The 18,069-nt window shown below is 41.6% G+C and overlaps 1 protein-coding gene across 4 annotated transcripts; it reads left to right on the forward strand.

Moving 5' to 3' along the window:
- Window positions 1–13,896: 13,896 nt before the first annotated feature.
- LOC123110662 (uncharacterized) lies at window positions 13,897–18,032 on the forward strand. 4 transcript variants are annotated; one of them, XR_006453551.1, is made up of 4 exons: window positions 13,897–14,460; window positions 14,586–16,979; window positions 17,082–17,228; window positions 17,356–18,032. XR_006453551.1 is itself a non-coding variant. In XM_044531246.1 (3 exons), the coding sequence occupies exons 1-2, from the start codon at window positions 13,993–13,995 to the stop codon at window positions 14,706–14,708; spliced, it is 591 nt and encodes a 196-aa protein (XP_044387181.1). In that variant the 5' UTR covers window positions 13,901–13,992; the 3' UTR covers window positions 14,709–17,228; window positions 17,356–18,032. The 4 variants fall into 4 exon arrangements, 2 of the variants coding, with proteins under 2 accessions (XP_044387181.1, XP_044387189.1); XR_006453546.1 differs by having other exon boundaries at window positions 14,592–17,228; XM_044531246.1 differs by having other exon boundaries at window positions 13,901–14,460; window positions 14,586–17,228.
- The last annotated feature ends 37 nt before the right edge of the window (window positions 18,033–18,069 follow it).

Below are 18,069 nucleotides of genomic sequence, written 5' to 3' on the forward strand. Positions count from 1 at the left end.
TGGTGTAAAACGCATGAAGAAGCTCCATGTTGATGGATCTTTGGACTCACTCGTTTTTGAAAAGTTTGAGACATGCGAACCATGTCTATTGGTGTATACGCATGAAGAAACTCCATGCGGATGGATCGTTTGGACTCACTTGATTTTGAATCACTTGAGATATGCAAATCATACCACATGGGCAAGATGACTGAAAAGCCTCGGTTTCAGTAAGATGGAACAAGATAGCAACTTGTTGGAAGTAACACATTTTGATGTGTGCAGTCCAATGAGTGCTGAGGCATGCAGTGAATATCGTTATGTTCTTACTTCACAGATGATTCGAGTAGATGTTGAGTATATTTACTTGATGAAACACAAGTCTGAATTATTGAATGGTTCAAATAATTTCAGAGTGAAGTTAAAGATCATCGTGACAAGAGGATAAAATGTCTATGATATGATCATAGAGATGAGTATCTGAGTTACGAGCTTTGGCACGCAATTAAGACATTGTGAAAATTGTTTCACAATTAATACCGCCTGGAACACCATAGTGTGATGGTGTGTCCGAACATCATAGTTGCACCCTATTGGATATGGTGCGTACCATGATGTCTCTTATCGAATTACCACTATCGTCCATGGGTTAGGCATTAGAGACAACCGCACTCACTTTAATAGGGCACCACGTAATTTCGTTGAGACGACACCATTTGAACTATGGTTTGGAGAAACCTCAGTTGTCATTTCTTAAAAGTTTGGGGCTGCGACACTTATGTGAAAAGGTTTCATCGTGATAAGCTCGAATCCAAAACGGATAAATACATCTTCATAGGATACCCAAAATGGTTGGGTATACCTCCTATCTCAGATCCGGAAGCAAAAGTAATTGTTTCTTGAATCGGGTCCTTTCTCGAGGAAAAGTTTCTCTCGAAAGAATTGAGTGGGAGGATGGTGGAGACTTGATGAGGTTATTGAACCGTCACTTCTAATAGTGTGTAGCAGGGCACAGGAAGTTGTTCCTGTGGCACCTACACCAATTGAAGTAGAAGCGTATGATAGTGATCATGAAATTTCGGATCAAGTCACTACCGTACCTCGTAGGGTGATGAGGATGCGTACTACTTCAGAGTGGTACAGTAATCCTATCTTGAAGGTCATGTTGCTAGACAACAATGAACCTACGAGCTATGGAGAAGCAATGGTCGGCCCATATTCCAACAAATGGTTATAAGCCATGAAATCCGAGATAGGATCCATGTATCAAAACAAAGCATGGACTTTGGTGGACTTGCCCGTTGATCGGCAAGCCATTGAGATAAATGGATCTTTAAGAAGAAGGCGGACGTGAACGGTAATGTCACCGTCTGTGAAGCTCTACTTGTGGCGAAGAGTTTTTCACAAGTTCAAGGAGTTGACTACGATGAGATTTTCTCATCCGTAGCGATGCTTAAGTCCGTCGAAATCATGTTAGCATTAGCTGCATTTATGAAATCAACCAATTGGATGTCAAAACGAGTTTCCTTACCAGTTTTCATAAGGAAAGGTTGTATGTGATACAATCAGAAAGGTTTGTCGATCCTAAGGATGCTAAAAGGTATGCTAGCTCCAGCGATCCTTCCATGGATCAGAGTAAGCATCTCGGAGTTGGAATATACGCTTTGATGAGATGATCAAAGATTTTGGGTTTATACAAAAGTTTATGAGAAACTTGTATTTCCAAAGAAGTGAGTGGGAGCGCTATAGAATTTATGATGAGTATATGTTGTTGACATATTGTTGATCAGAAATGATGTAAAATTTCTAGAAAGCATATGGGGTTATTTGAAAAGTGTTTTTCAATGGAGAACCTGGATTAAGCTACTTGAACATTGAGCATCAAGATCTATGAGGATAGATCAAAAACAAAACGCTAAATGATACTTTCAAATGAGCACATACCTTGACATGATCTTGAAGGTGTTCAAGATGGATCAGTCAAAGGAGTTCTTGCCTGAGTTGTAAGGTATGAAGTTAAGAGTTAAAGCTCGACCATGGCAGAAGAGAGAGAAAGGACGAAGGTCGTCCCCTATGCTTCAGACGTAGGCTCTATAGTATGCTATGCTGTGTACCGCACCGGAAGTGTGCCTTGCCATGAGTCAGTCAAGGGGTATAAGAATGATCCAGGAATGGATCATTGGATAGCGGTCAAAATTGTCCTTGGAGTAATAAGGACATGTTTCTCGATTATGGAAGTGATAAAGAGTTCGGTGTAAAAGGTTACGTCGATGCAAGCTTTAACACCTATCCGAGTGACTCTGAGTAGCAAACCGGATACGTATAGTGGAGCAACCATTTGGAATAGCTCCAAGTGGAGCGTGGAAGCAGCATTTACAATATGACCTAGAGATTTGCGAAGTACATACGGATCTGAATGTTGCAGACCCATTGACTAAAACCTCTCTCACAAGCAAAACATGATCAAACCCCAGAACTCACTGAGTCTTAATCACATGATGATGTGAACTAATTTAATGACACTAGTAAACTCTTTGGATGTTGGTCACATGGCGATGTGACGTGTGATTGTTAATCACATGGCGATGTGAACTAGATTATTGACTCTAGTGCAAGTGGGAGACTGTTGGAAATATGCCCTAGAGGCAATAATAAATTGGTTATTATTATTATTTCCTTGTTCATGATAATCGTTTATTATCCATGCTATAATTGTATTGATAGGAAACTCAGATACATGTGTGGGTACATAGACAACACCATGTCCCTAGTAAGCCTCTAGTTGACTAGCTCGTTGATCAATAGATGGTTACGGTTTCCTGGCCATGGACATTGGATGTCGTTGATAACGGGATCACATCATTAGCAGAATGATGTGATGGACAAGACCCAATCCTAAGTCTAGCACAAAGATCGTGTAGTTCGTATGCTACAGCTTTTCTAATGTCAAGTATCATTTCCTTAGACCATGAGATTGTGCAAATCCCGGATACCATAGGAATGCTTTGGTTGTACCAAACGTCACAACGTAAGTGGGTGGCTATAAAGGTGCACTATAGGTATCTCCAAAAGTGTCTGTTGGGTTGGCACGAATCGAGACTGGGATTTGTCACTCCGTGTAAACGGAGAGGTATCTCTGGGCCCACTCGATAGGACATCATCATAATGTGCACAATGTGACCAAGGGGTTGATCACGGGATGATGTGTTACGGAACGAGTAAAGAGACTTGTCGGTAACGAGATTGAACAAGGTATTGGTATACCGACGATCGAATCTCGGGCAAGTACAATACCGTTAGACAAAGGGAATTGTATACGGGATAGATTGAGTCCTTGACATCGTGGTTCATCCGATGAGATCATCGTGGAACATGTGGGAGCCAACATGGGTATCCAGATCCCGCTGTTGGTTATTGACCGCAGGACGTCTCGGTCATGTCTGCATGGTTCCCGAACCCGTAGGGTCTACACACTTAAGGTTCGATGACGCTAGGGTTATAAAAGAAGTTTGTATGTGGTTACCGAATGTTGTTCAGAGTCCCGGATGAGATCCCGGATGTCACGAGGAGTTCCGGAATGGTTCGGAGGTAAAGATTTATATATGGGAAGTCCTGTTTTGGTCACCGAAAAAGTTTCGGGTTTTATCGGTAACGTACCGGAACCACCGGGAGGGTCCCGGGGGTCCACCAAGTGGGGCCACCATCCCCGGAGGGCTGCATGGGCCAAGTGTGGGAGGGTACCAGCCCCATGTGGGCTGGTGCGCCCCCCCACCAAGGCCCAAGGCACAGGGAAGAGTGGGAGGGGGCAAACCCTAGGGCAGATGGGCCCTAAGGCCCACCCCAGGTGCGCCTCCCCTCTCTCCCCCTCTGGACGCCACCCAGATGGGATCTGGGGGCTGCCGCCACCCCTGGGGAGGGAACCCTAGAGGGGGCACAGCCCCCTCCCCTTCCCCTATATATAGTTGAGGTCTAGGGGCTGCCCAACACATGAGTTTCTCTCCCTCTTGGCGCGACCCTACCTCTCTTCCTCCTCCTCTCCCGCGGTGCTTGGCGAAGCCCTGCAGGATTGCCATGCTACTCCATCACCACCACGCCGTTGTGCTACTGCTGGACGGAGTCTTCCTCAACCTCTCCCTCTCTCCTTGCTGGATCAAGGCGTGGGAGACGTCACCGGGTTGTACGTGTGTTGAACGCGGAGGTGTCGTCCGTTCGGCCCTAGGATCTCCGGTGATTTGGATCACGACGAGTACGACTCCTTCAACCCCGTTCTCTTGAACGCTTCCGCTTAGCGATCTACAAGGGTATTTAGATGCACTCTCTTTCCCCTCGTTGTTGGTTTCTCCATAGATAGATCTTGGTGACACGTAGGAAAATTTTGAATTTCTGCTACGTTCCCCAACATTTTGCTCTTGTGTAACAGTTCAACATGTCTTATGTCATCAATTCATAATGAAAAAAGCAGGAATAGTTCAAAACGTGTGCGTGTTAAAAACAGAACAATATAGATAAACTTCCGTATCAGTTCGATGGAATAAATCACATCAGTTCTGACCCGGATCGGCTGTTGCCTACAATGCATTGAAAATAAATTTTTGAATCAAATCAATCTAGTTGTTCTATATTGGCTTAAAGTTTTCGTATCTTTATCTTACTGATGATGCTCTGAACTGAACAAGAGTGCTGGGTAATAAGTGTGCCTTTGGTTTAATACTAAAAGATCTGTTCGCTGACTTATAGTAGCAAAATCTCATGGAAGTGTGTGTTGGTGGCTTCAATTAATTTTACGCTTGCATACAGGATGGTGGCAGTGGTGGCGCAGAATTGGAGAAAGAAAAAGAGGAAAGCCGTCCAAAAAACTTAACATTTTTTCATGTTTCTCTCTAGCTGAAATGAAGCAAGACTAATGTACTACAGTTCATCTCTCTGCACAGCAGGTTCATGTACATCGACGACGTCGCCATGCGTGCATGCTCCAACATGTCCGCTGTCGCAGCCCCATCACTCATTGCCGATGCACTCCAACCCCGAGGATCTCCATGATGGAGGCCGCCTCGCAGCCTAGCAACGAGGTAACTCATCTTCCTTGTGTGTCCTTCGCCCATTGTGCGCCCTGCTTCCCTCGACCTCCTTCCTCTCAGGCATGCTACCCCAACTTTTATTTTGATTTTCAGTTCAAGTTGTGTGTTCTTTTTAGTATATTATGCTTTAAATGAGCTGAGTCCTGAGGCAAAAGATACATTTTAGTTTTGCTTTGCCGCAAGGGCATTCCTGAAACTTAACTTCTGTCTAAACCTATAATCATCCATTTCGAAAATAGATGCTACTTTACTTTGCATGGATCCTGAATCACATTTCACTAAAAATGTAATAGTGAAATTACACTGAATAATTATATTGTATTTTTTAGCATTCTTGCAACCCTATTAACAACATCTTTTTGTGCAGTGTTTGTTGGTTTCTCTTTCATTTATGGACATCTTGGGTTTGCTGGGTGCAGAATCAAGAAGCCCAATCATCATCAGAGATGAAAAAAAGGAGAGAAGCACGGGAAGAGGTGCTAGTAGAAGAGGAAGAAGTAATGTGAAAAATGAGATAAATGTGAGAATAGCAAGTAGTAAAGCATGAGAGGGATTCAGATTCTGTTTTCACATTCTTGCTCTACACGTACCTTTGGTCTGTAGATGCACCGTAATGCATCTAGGAAGTATGAATGGTTAATACCTCAATGGTGCACTATGCATCTTTGGCAGGTTTTTATGCATTTTTAAATGGTTGTGGAGCAATTTAATGGTGCGCTATGTACTGAAGTATACATTGTTTATATGTTCTTGTACATCGGCTCATCAAGGTTGTACCATACCGAAATTTGGAGCAGTCTGGCAAAAAGTATTTACATCCGTTCAAACTCGAGGATACAACAAGTTCAGAGAAAACAAAAGTTTGCAGTTGAGAAATAGGGGATGATCCAGTTTGCAGTTGAGAAAACAAAAGATGGTTAGGTTTTGGTATTCTGTGACGTTGACGTCCAAGTTCTGCAACTGATCCGTCCACATGGGACAAGGAGGTCAGTCCAGCAGGCGCATCTCAAGTGTCATGTCAGTGCGTCGCCCACCCGTGGCCATGCCTCTCCGTCGCATGTCGTGTCATGCCGCCTTGCTATCAACCACCGTTGTGGCTCAGCCCTGTAGTGTTTCCACGATCACCACACGCAGCTTCCTTCTATCGTTGTCCTCGCCCTGCTCTCCTCAATATTGGCATTGCAAAAAGGGAAAATTTTGTTTTTGCCACTCTAGATTTTGCCAATTTTCCTTATGCCACTCCATATTTTGACACTTCACTTTTGCCATTCTTAGTTTTTGACAATTATCACAATTGCCATTCCTGTGGTAAAAGCAAAATTTTCCGAGTGGCAATTGTATAATTGTCAAAATCTAAGAGTGGCAAAAATAAAATAAAATAATTTTGCTTTTGCCACAAAATGGCAATTGTGATAATTGTCAAAAACTAAGAGTGGCAAAAGTGAAATGTCAAAATCTAGAGTGGCATAAGGAAAATTGGCAAAATCTAGAGTGGTAAAAAAAATTCCCTTGCAAAAACACAACAAGTTCACAATTAAAAAAGTTGTAAGTTCAACACGACGTCCCAGATAAGTTTGAGAAAAAAGCTCAAACAAAATGAAACCCAATGAAAACTCAAATGATAAAAGTTCAAGTTGCAAAACAAGAGAAGTCCAAAACATCTTGCAAGAAAAATTAAGTTAAAAAAACAAACACATGAAATTATTTTCTTTGTCCTCGCCCTGCTCTCCTAAATATTGGCATTGCAAAACACAACAAGTTCACAATTAAAAAAGTTGTAAGTTCAACACGACGTCACATATAAGTTTGAGAAAAAAGCTCAAACAAAATGAAACCCAATGAAAAATCAACTGGTAAAAGTTCAAGTCACAAAATAAGAGAAGTCCAAACCATCTTGCAAGAAAATTGAGTTAAAAAAACAAACACACGAAATTATTTCCTTTTGAAAAAATATCATTCAGTTCAACGATATAAACCATGCAAGTTCGGGGATTATGATACCCAAAAAATAGAGTGAAGTCTAGTATGTGAAAACATGCTCAGTACAAAATCATACGAACATCAATGCAAGTACACTTTTCTTGGAACCATTCAAAATTACTCTGAAAAATTTCTCAGTACAAACACACACATAGATCAGTATGAGTACTCTTTTTTCGGACAGAAAAACAGCACGATGAGTCTCACCATATTTCAAAATTACTCTTAAAAGATGGGAGCAAGTACAAAATCATAAAGACATTCGTTTAAAGTATTCTTTTTTCAGAACCATTCAAATCTACTCTGTGAAAAATACCTCAGTATAAATATAGACATAGATCAGTACGAGTACTCTGTTTTTTTGACACAAAAAAACAACACAATGGGTTTCACCTTATTCAAAATTACTTTTAAACGGTTTCGAAGTAGAGAAAACGTTCAACATCACTAATCTTTGCATTTTCGATAGCTATCCAACGGTATATTATTTGCCCCATTTCGACAAATTTTAGAAAAACGCGTTCAAAACCAATTTTAACCGTATTTGAATTCGTATTTAAACCATAAGGAATTAGAAAAAACTTCCTATACGCAAAAGTTGTGCATTTTCCATAGCTTTCCAACACCGTATCATTTGCGTCAATCCGACAAACCGTTTGCAAAAAACAGTGAAAAAACATTTTGCCCAGAATTTCACCGTTTTTCAAATTACTTTTAAATCATATAGAATTTGAAAAAATAGTAGATATATGGAATATGCGATTTTCACAAGCTTTCCGACGCCATCTCATTTGCTCAATTCTGACAAACCGTTTGAAAATTAAGTTGAAAATACGATTCACGTTCTCGGTTTTGAAAAAAACGGTTTTCCCAAAACTGCTCTTAGATCATAATTTTTTTTGCACTTTTTTTATAAGATTATAATGTGGATGTCAAGAGATTTCCAACGATATATTACACGCCCCTTTCGACAAAAAAAATTCCAAAAAAATTTAGACTAAAGAAGACGATTTTTAACAGCAACACAAAGCATCAGTTCAACCGCTCGAATTTCATCAGTTCAACCGCTTGAATTCATCAGTTCAAGTAGGATAACAGAATAATATTCTGTTATGGGCGGTAATAGAAATTCTATTAATGACCCTGGGTGAAGAATAAAAATTCTTCACTCTGGTCGAACGACGCAGCCAGCCGGTCGTCTGGTTCAATTATCCTTTTATTACGTCCTTCTGCAAGTTTTTTTTTGTCACCGTTGTGGAGCTAACCCACGACGTCCCCGTACTTTTTTTTCTTAGGGTCTCCCCGCAGTTTTTGTATCGATTGATTTGGGAGCGGACGGCGAGCGGTTTCGGCGGCCAGTGGCCAGCGGTGGCAGGATTCGTCGGCGAGCGGGCGGAAGCTACCAGTGGACTTGGCTACTTGGGAGGCCGGGGTTCGCAGCGTTTGCCTGCGGCAACGTCGTGGCGAGCGGCGATGCGGGAGGCCTCGCGAAGGGTGCGGCCTCGTTGGCCGGCGGCCTCGCGGGAGGCTCCGCGGCGTGGTGTGTAGCCTGCGGCGCGGCCGGTGTCCTCGGCAACGTTGGGCGTTGTGGATGGCTCGACAGGTCCGTTGGGGCAGCATTTCTTTCCTTTGGCGTTTATCTCGGCTCTTCGGCGCTCACGATGCGCGCACGTGTGCGTGTCGCAATGGCTGATAGAAGGAGAAGCAGCGCCTCGCTCTCCTCTGCGACCTCATCCCCAATTGGAATCGACAAGGCAGCTTCCCGAGCTCGCTCTCCACTAGAAGCCGCATGAATGGATCGAACAAAAGGTTAGGTATTTTTTCTACTTCTGAATGATTTCTGGTGACTATAGGAGTAGTCTCACTTGTGAAAGATCACTAATTGTGTCAAATTCTTCTTATATTTAACTGTTTGACCCAATTATTTGATATGGTGTATCAGAAATTCAGAATAAGATTACGTTGGTTGTATGATTGATCTACCTGTACTTGTAATTTGTTAAATGACCTGATTTAGGTAGACTTTTTTAGAGGAGATTTAGGGAGACTTGGTTGCAAGAGCTCGTCTTGTTTAAATCAACTGGCCAACATAGCTGAAATAAATTTAAGGGAAGTTAATACGGATCTGATTTCCTTGATGTTATCCTGAAAATCGACTTGCAGCTTTGTATTGCAATTGGCAACAAGAGTAGGCCTCCAATGCTTTTACTATTGGTCATGTTTGCTTTTGGAGTAGCTTACAACTTTATAATGTATATTTTCACGGGGTCGAAAGGGCCTGTCTCAAGTGCTAACCTCACAGAACAAAGCTCGAGGCAGAGTCAAATTTTATTTGAGTTATTGGAGTCCAATTTCTACAATACTTAACACATATTCATTGGAAAACACTTTAATCCACTTTGTACATTGCCTACTAGCTGTTGAATGCACGAAGAAGCTCATAGATTTCAGATTTTTTGTGTGGTATATGTTTCTGTTGTAGCCTAATGTGGCACAAGGTGAGCTCAAGCCCGATTTATTCAGCCTGGATCTTGGGACTTTTTTAATACTTGAAGTTGTGTTACTGTTTTCATCTGGTGTTGTTAGCTTCGGAAATCCTCAGATTTCATCCGACAAGGTAAATCTTGCCATTCTCTCATTGCTGCGCCGGCGGCGCCACCGCCTTCTCCTTTCCTATTCGTTACGCAAGGAAACAGAAGGAGGGCCGTAATGGGAGCCACGCTCGCCAGCTCGCCTTTACGGCTGCTCCAGAGCACTAACGAGGTGGTGGTCGTCGCTGGCAATCATCCAGCAAGCTCATCATCGCCTTCCTCTGCCAAATATGCATGGTTGCAGCAGCAACATCTCGTCCTCTCCAAAATAGGAAACTTTTTAAAATGAGATTTATACAACGGAAGTCTTGTGAAATTGGAGTGCATCTCCTAAGATTTTTTTTCTGATGCTTTTCACAATACAGGTTGATAATTAGGAGGATTTCTTCCTTTTTTTTTGTAGTGTTGTTGGAAGTGATGAGAGAACAATAATCTAGGGCATCAATTAGAGGTGCACATACGTCATCTTTGTGATCATGTTCTTCACGTGCACTGAATTTGTTTGTTTTCCGAGTCCGCTGCAACACATGCTGCCATATGAAAAATTATTTCTTCCACTGTGTCTTCCCTTGGCAAGTACATCAAAGATGGGATAAAATATCACGATGGAAGCGCTGGTTTTATTGCTGGCCGTGTTTGGTGGTAACTGGTAAGGTGCTTTGTTTTCCTTCCATGAAACTAAGTAAATCAAGTTAGAGTAGAATTTTGGCAGAACAAGAGACGATTCTTGTTGTCTGTTATTCTTAAATGAGTATAGGTTCATTACCAGTGATTTGCAATATGTTTCAATTGTATCTGTTCTGATACTTAAGAGTGTGTGTGATGCTTTATTTCTTCGATAACATGACGATCTTTCATGCTTATGGACATGAACAAGTATATGTTTTCGATGGGTGTTTGCTCCAATGGTGTGTTTATGGGTGTGACGTCGAACCAATTGCCTCTTGTGATGCTATATTAAAAGCTAAGGCTGCTAGCGAAGCAATCGAAAAGTTTATCAGGGGCAGTTGGTTTATTGTTTTAAACCTCTTCGCATTTTTTATTTTGGCAAAACTTCGTTTGGAATCTCAATGAACCTTACTAGCACTAGTGACTTATCGACCTCTTAATTATGATACCTACTATTGTACTAGGTGTTTCTCTTCAATTTTTAGTTATGACAGAAATTATATTATATATCTATTCTATGTAGGTTGGCCCCTCCACATTTCAATCCAAGTTACAGCCCCATCTTTGGAATCTTGATCAGGTTAGAAGTTCTACGGGGCCAAAAATATGTCTTAACTTTCCCCACTGAGTCGCCATGACACAATTCACTAAATCCATTCTGCGTGTTGAACATAACCAATGGACATAATTTACTCTGGTGAAAGAGAATATCAAATCTGACACGCATCAACTTATAAATACTCTTATGGTTACAGATTTATGTGCTATATAAAACCTTCGCCTTAATTCTTATGGTTCAGTTTCGTATTGTGCTGATTATGTTGGCTCAAGAGGCACTTCAGTTTTCTATTTTTGTCCTCGTTGCTGTGCAACTATGGTAAATAATGCTTTTTTAAACACAACAGGAAGTCTTTGAATTTGGTAAGTATTCAGTAGCTAAATAGATTGTTATAGTACTGCAGTGCACCTCATAGATATGACATAGCGATAAAACAAAATTATACTCAACAGACTTATTTCTTTAGTTTCTCGTCATAGTATTTTTGAGATTCTAAAATATGCAAGTAAATAATTGCAGCTTTTGTATTTTGTGTATCTATTATCCATTCCCCCCCCCCCCCCCCCCCCGCCCAACCGTGATACAGGACGAATCACTAACCTTTTAACATTACATACATTGTTAAGCCTAATCACCTGGTCAACCTCTTGTTACCTGTTGCGGTGCCGATGTGACATCATGTGTATTGGGTTTGGTAAGTCCAGCTGCAGCTTGAGATCCCTAGATTTCGTTTGCGGATGCAAAATTGTGTCTAACTTACATTCCCATTTTAGGGTCTTCATCGCCTTGGCAAGACCGATGTTGCTACATACTAGTATATGATGGATCATGGACTGATGAATGGGGTGCTCACCCTGACGCTCCAGTTGGTGTTGCACTTGCTAGTGATCTAAACACTCTTATATTTCTTTCAGAGGGAGTACTATGTAATGATGGTCAGGACTCAGGAAATTGGAGAGTTTGGGTTCCTGTTTTGGGCTTTTTCGATGTATAAATTGTCAAAAAATAGAAATTGGAATATATACTTTGTGAATTAATAGTAGACTAGTAAGTATGCACGTGCAACGCACGTCTCAAACAAAACAAGTTCACATGGTATAATACTAAAATAATTTTTATAAAAAATTCAAATCGCTACAGAATGTTGTCATGTCACTCAAATTGTATTTTCAAAAAGTGTGACATGTTTCTGATCCAACACATGTATCATATCTATAGTAAAAACATCTATTCTAGATCTAAATTTTATTTAGTGAGTTCTTTTACCGAGCCATTTAAATATGTCTTATGCACAACGATATGAGCGCATGTGTAACGCACGATCCAGAAACATGTCTCCGCATAAAATTCACTATCACATAATAAATGTATTCTAATTGTTACAAAAATATATTTTAAAAACCGCAACTAAGCATGTCTTGAAGGTCCATCTTTTAACAAAACAAGTTCACATGGTATAATACTAAAATAATTTTTATAAAAAATTCAAATCGCTACAGAATGTTGTCATGTCACTCAAATTGTATTTTCAAAAAGTGTGACATGTTTCTGATCCAACACATGTATCATATCTATAGTAAAAACATCTATTCTAGATCTAAATTTTATTTAGTGAGTTCTTTTACCGAGCCATTTAAATGTGTCTTATGCACAACGATATGAGCGCGTGTGTAACGCACGATCCAGAAACATGTCTCCGCATAAAATTCACTATCACATAATAAATGTATTCTAATTGTTACAAAAATATATTTTAAAAACCGCAACTAAGCATGTCTTGAAGGTCCATCTTTTAACAAAACAAGTTCACATGGTATAATACTAAAATAATTTTTATAAAAAATTCAAATCGCTACAGAATGTTGTCATGTCACTCAAATTGTATTTTCAAAAAGTGTGACATGTTTGATCCAACACATGTATCATATCTATAGTAAAAACATCTATTCTAGATCTAAATTTTATTTAGTGAGTTCTTTTACCGAGCCATTTAAATGTGTCTTATGCACGATATGAGCGCGTGTGTAATGCACGATCCAGAAACATGTCTCCGCATAAAATTCACTATCACATAATAAATGTATTCTAACTGTTACAAAAATATATTTTAAAAACCGCAACTAAGCATGTCTTGAAGGTCCATCTTTTGAAGCAATGAAGGTCCATCTATAGATGCGATCAATGATGCTTCGTTCAATGTATGGGATATTGTTTTGAGCTTCATTCTCTTCATACTTTAAAATATGCACCAAAAATTGGTTCCTCAACTGAAAATCATCCTACATATGCATTATACAACATTGTTATAGCAAGATGCATGTGCATTGTGTATACAAATGAGTGCATGTAATTAAAAACCAAATAGCCGGACAGGGCACTACATGTATGAAATAAACACATAATGTGCGTTGAATGAATCAATTAATATTGTAATGCGTTTAAAAGATTCACACCAGTGTGAGTTTGTTGGAGCAACAAGAACTAAGCATTCCCATTTAGAGATATCATCCTTGAATGCGGGGTTTGCAACTTCAAGCGCAAGGTTTAGGTTGTCGGCCACTATTTTAAGTACATTATTCCCCGAAGTAGGTATTGGTAAGAGATCGAAAATTGAAACAACTTTGTTATTTTGATCCAAGAAATAGCCCAAACATGTACACAATGAAATGTACCTGTGTAGGAATGTCAGACAAAATATCTCCCGTGAAGTACTCCATAAAGTTTATCACCCACATACCACAAGATGACCTGCATGATTACAAAACTTAAATATACTCAATAAATTTTTATCATCTTTATAGGGATTCATATTATTTTTAAAATCATAAAATGATGACTGTAACAAGCAGTCATGAAAACAAAAATCTCACCCACACAGCATGTGAACCGGACATGCCCTTTGAAATTTAAAGATATTTTTATTTTGTTTGGAAAAAATGCCACACTCACTTACAATGGGTCACTGGCTTACAGTATTACGTAGTACTTCATTCATCTCAAAATTCTTGTCTTAGGGAAAGGATGTATCACGAGGGAGTAGTATAGTATAGAGATTAAAAAAATCTGAGTCAACCTTCCACCGCCCCTCACGCTTATCTCTTCCCCATTCTTCCTCACTTCTCCTAATCCACTTACAATGGAGCTCTCTGCTGGCATCCCCTCCACTTTGCGATCCCCATCCACAGCCAAAGCTCTCCGTTGGCCGCACCTCCCCTTCGTCAGCAACGCCGGCGGAGGCGCAGGCCCCTGCTCCGCCCCGCCTCTCCCCCTCGTCACCACCACCGGCGGACGCGCAGGCCCAGCTCTGCCCGCCCCTTCTTCTTATCTGGTGCCGCCCGGGCCCTCCCTCCTCCTGGCCACGGCGGAGCGCTCGAGCCGGGCATGCTCGCCGGCGATGCCGGGGCCCTCCCTCCTCCTGGCCACGGCGGGGCGCTCGGGCCGGGCATGCTCGCCGGCGACGTCGGGGCCCTCCCTCCTCCTGGCGACAGCGGGGCGGTCGAGCTGGGCATGCTCGCCCGCGACGCCGGGGCCTTCCCTCGTGCTGATGCACTCGCCGCCCAGGAACTTCCCTCACCCCCTCCCCGCTGCTAGAGACGCCATGAAGGTCCGGTTCCAACTCTTCTTCTCCCCTCGATCGGGATGCTCTGCTCTTCCACCCCATCTTCAATATCGGAGTATTGCTCTAGCTGCTGCTGAATTAACCTGGATTTCCCTGTTCATTTCGGTCAGGAGCAGGAGCAGTTGCTGCTCGCGACCTCCTTCTTGATTAGGATCACCAAGATGACCTTGTGTGCTGTGCTGCCGCTCGGGACCCTCCCTATGCTTCTCCTCGCTCGTCCGGGTCCAGCTTAGTCTCGCCGACCCCATCGCCTGCTCGTCCCCGTCAAACTGTGCATATCTGTATACTTTCAGCTTGTATACTTTGACATGTGCATACTTTATTCTTAATTGTGCAGAAACTTCTTTTGTGATGCAACTAATGGGGAAATACAAAAAAACACATAATGCCGATTGCTTTGAGCCTTTGAGTTAGAAGGTATACCCATCTCTGATAGGCTTCCATGTATGTGCCCCTTCCATACCAGACGTTAGTTCTAATTCTATGTCCTTAGCTGCATCCATTTGTTCACTTGTTTCATTGAAGGTTAATTCCTGGAAGCAACATTACAAAGAATAATGGGTATGCATGATATAATATACTTACAATTAGACCTATTTGGGACATAGTTGGAAAAGAAAAGATGCCTCTGTCACTTCGAAGTCTTCGGAATCACTAGAATGCGTGCTCTGCTTTTTCTCCACTTCTTTGTCGGCTGTTCCATTTGATTCTCTCAGCGTGTCCCCTAGAGTGTCTGCCCCTTCGGTGCCAAATGTCTGTGCTAATTCCTCATCCAGAGCTGACTGCATTTGTTCAAGGTTAATTCCTGAGAGCAAGATTACAAAGAAAAATCAGTATGCAGGGTTTAATATAATTATAATTAGAACTATTTGGGACATATAGTTGGAAAAGAAAATATGCCTCTGTCACCTCGGAATCTGTGGACCGCGTGCTCTTCTTTTTCTCCACTTCATCTTTGTCGGCTATTCCATTTAATTCTGCAAGCTTGTCCCCTACAGTTTCTGCCCCTTCGGTGTCGGATGTTTGTGCTAATTCATTGTCTTGAGCTGGCTGCATTTCTTCACTTGTTTCCTTGACGGTTAATCCCTGAGAGCAACATTACAAGGAATAATCCATATGTAGTATTATAATATAATGAGAATTAGAACTATTTGGGATAGTTGAAATAGAAGCATGCCTTTGCCACTTCGCAATCTGTGGCTGGTGTGCTCTTCTTTTTCTCTACTTCATCGCCGTCGTCTATTCCATTTGATTCTTCCTCGCTGCGTACCTGAAACACACATAATATAATATTACCTGGTACTTATTGATTCTTCATTGCTTAGTAACTAAAACACACGATAATATAATATTCTCCAATACTTATAAAAGAGCAAATATTATGAAGACGAATAAAGAATCGTAGGTATGATATTATTATACTACAGATTACATATTGTTTTGTCCCTCCTGCATAAGAATAATAATAATGGCATGTGAAATTAAAAACCGCCTTTGTCAGCTTGGGGTTTGTATGCTTGTGTTAGGGTATCAACTCATCAATCTGCATATTTTCTGTATCTTCCATGATGCCTTGTTCTTCTATTGCCTTTGTTGACTTGGTGTTCATATCCTCATCTTTGGTTATCATGCATTCAATCTGCATATTTTGTGTATGCTCGTCCTTCGCTCCTTTGTTGATGTTTTCCTAAAAATCAAAGCATATATTATTATCACGCGGTACACATTCAGCCCTTATGTTTTGTTAGCTTGAAAATCGATCTTATATGTTGGGACGTAGGGAGTACATCACAACTGTATGCACATATTTGCTTATGTTTACTTAACATAGTGGTATCAGGACATCCTTTCCAACTAAATTTCACTATCTATTTCTTTTTTTAATTGTTCAGTCAACTTTTCGAGACTAACTTGCGTGACTATTCTCTCTAGTAATCAGGTGGAAAGGACGGCAGCAATATGCTTATTTTGCTCGCGGGCTTGTCATTGTCGCTTTAATATTCCCTCTCTATTTTGTGCATACCGCTCCCTTTCCATCCAATTCTTAATCTCATCATGGCCTGAGTAGATGAAGCATAGATCATTATATAGCAATATAACTGGGCCATGTAGGATGAAGTTCATGTTCATTACCTTGTGATACAGCCAGCTGTGTTTGTGCCCCACTGCTCTCGGCAGAGGCAATTTTCTTCTGTTTATAGGCCTCACGTCGTCTCTTATTAATCTCATCCTTGTTTTGTGCATACCGCTCTCTATCCCCATGCCTTTTTACTTCTTTAGGGTCTGCAATCAATGGCACAATTCAGCAGTTGAGCTACAAAAACTGAAATTGAGTGCTTGTGTAATGCTCATCACCCAAGGACTGGGTGTTGCTTATATCCTGGAACGGGTGCGCGTCCCATTGGGATTGGTCGGGACCATACGAAGTCCTTCAACCCTGTGAATGTCAAGAATGTATCACACAATTGTAACGGAAGGAATAGTATTAGCACAACGCAGACAGAGTACAGTTTTATGTTCAACTTCATCCCACTGTTTACCATCAAAGCTTTCTTAATTATGGTGCCTCTGCAACCAATTGAATTCATTTTGCACTATTCATGTAGGTATATCTCAGGGTGACTTTATTTGTGTTCATATAAATTGGAACTGAGCATTGAACGATCCATATGCAGCTTCATGAGGCATTTAGGTGAAGTCAGTACAATGCTCATTTGCCAAGGACTCATGGAACGACGTCAGGTTTAGGTGAGGTACGCACATCAGGAATCATGTTAGCATGTGGTCATGCCATAAGTCACCAGTTCCTACATTTTCCTTCTATAATTGCTCTTGTTTTTCATAAATTCAATCAAAGCAATTGATGGATCACATGAACAGGTTGACAAATGAGCATGCATCTGCGGAGCAGAGGGGTCTTCTAGCCTAACAAAGTCTTGGTGGCAGCGGCGTGTAAAAGACTTACGGACTTCAGATCAGAGAAGACCATGCACCTGTGCCGGCGAAGAGCTCGTCATCGCCGCCATGGCAGGGCGCCTGGGCGGCTGCACCCGTGTTGGGGAATAGCTCGCCGTCGTCGGGTGACTCGGCGAGCTCGTCGTCGCGGCCGTCGTCGGGTGCCTCGGCGGCTGCGCAGGGCAGCGATGGCGCACGTAAGCTGGACGCCTGGATTGATTCCGTGGATATACTCCCGCTGAGTTAGCACATTTGTTTCCGTATATGACTCTCCGTGTAAATTGGACGTGGGATGTATCCTTTCTGCGGGCGTGGGATGTTTCCTGGTGTGGGCGTTGCCAGAGTTTTCGTCCGCCCTGGAAATCTGCTAAACGCACTTCAGTTGTGGGTTGGTGTAATCGTGATGGCTAGATCTAATTAAGCGATTTGATCGTGAGGCTCCAATTGATCGGGAATGTTATGTGTAGATTAGGCTGGGTGTGTTTAGCGTTGAATATGTTCTCTTGTTTAATAGTAGTAGAGATGATCCACCTTTCCGCTGTTCCTATGCAATGCTCGGCATCAATGATAAATGACACAAGTTTTATGTTGGTTTGGCTCAATCTATGTAAGATTCCTTGTCGATTGATCACAGCTAAG

Source organism: Triticum aestivum, chromosome 1B (genome assembly GCF_018294505.1).
Source record: "Triticum aestivum cultivar Chinese Spring chromosome 1B, IWGSC CS RefSeq v2.1, whole genome shotgun sequence".
NCBI lineage: Eukaryota > Viridiplantae > Streptophyta > Magnoliopsida > Poales > Poaceae > Triticum > Triticum aestivum.

Coding starts and splice junctions, on each gene's coding strand:
- LOC123110662 (XM_044531246.1), top strand. CDS start 13,993: ATGGAGCTCTCTGCTGGCATCCCCTCCACTTTGCGATCCCCATCCACA. Junction 14,461..14,585: donor CTGCTAGAGACGCCATGAAG/GTCCGGTTCCAA, acceptor CATTTCGGTCAG/GAGCAGGAGCAGTTGCTGCT.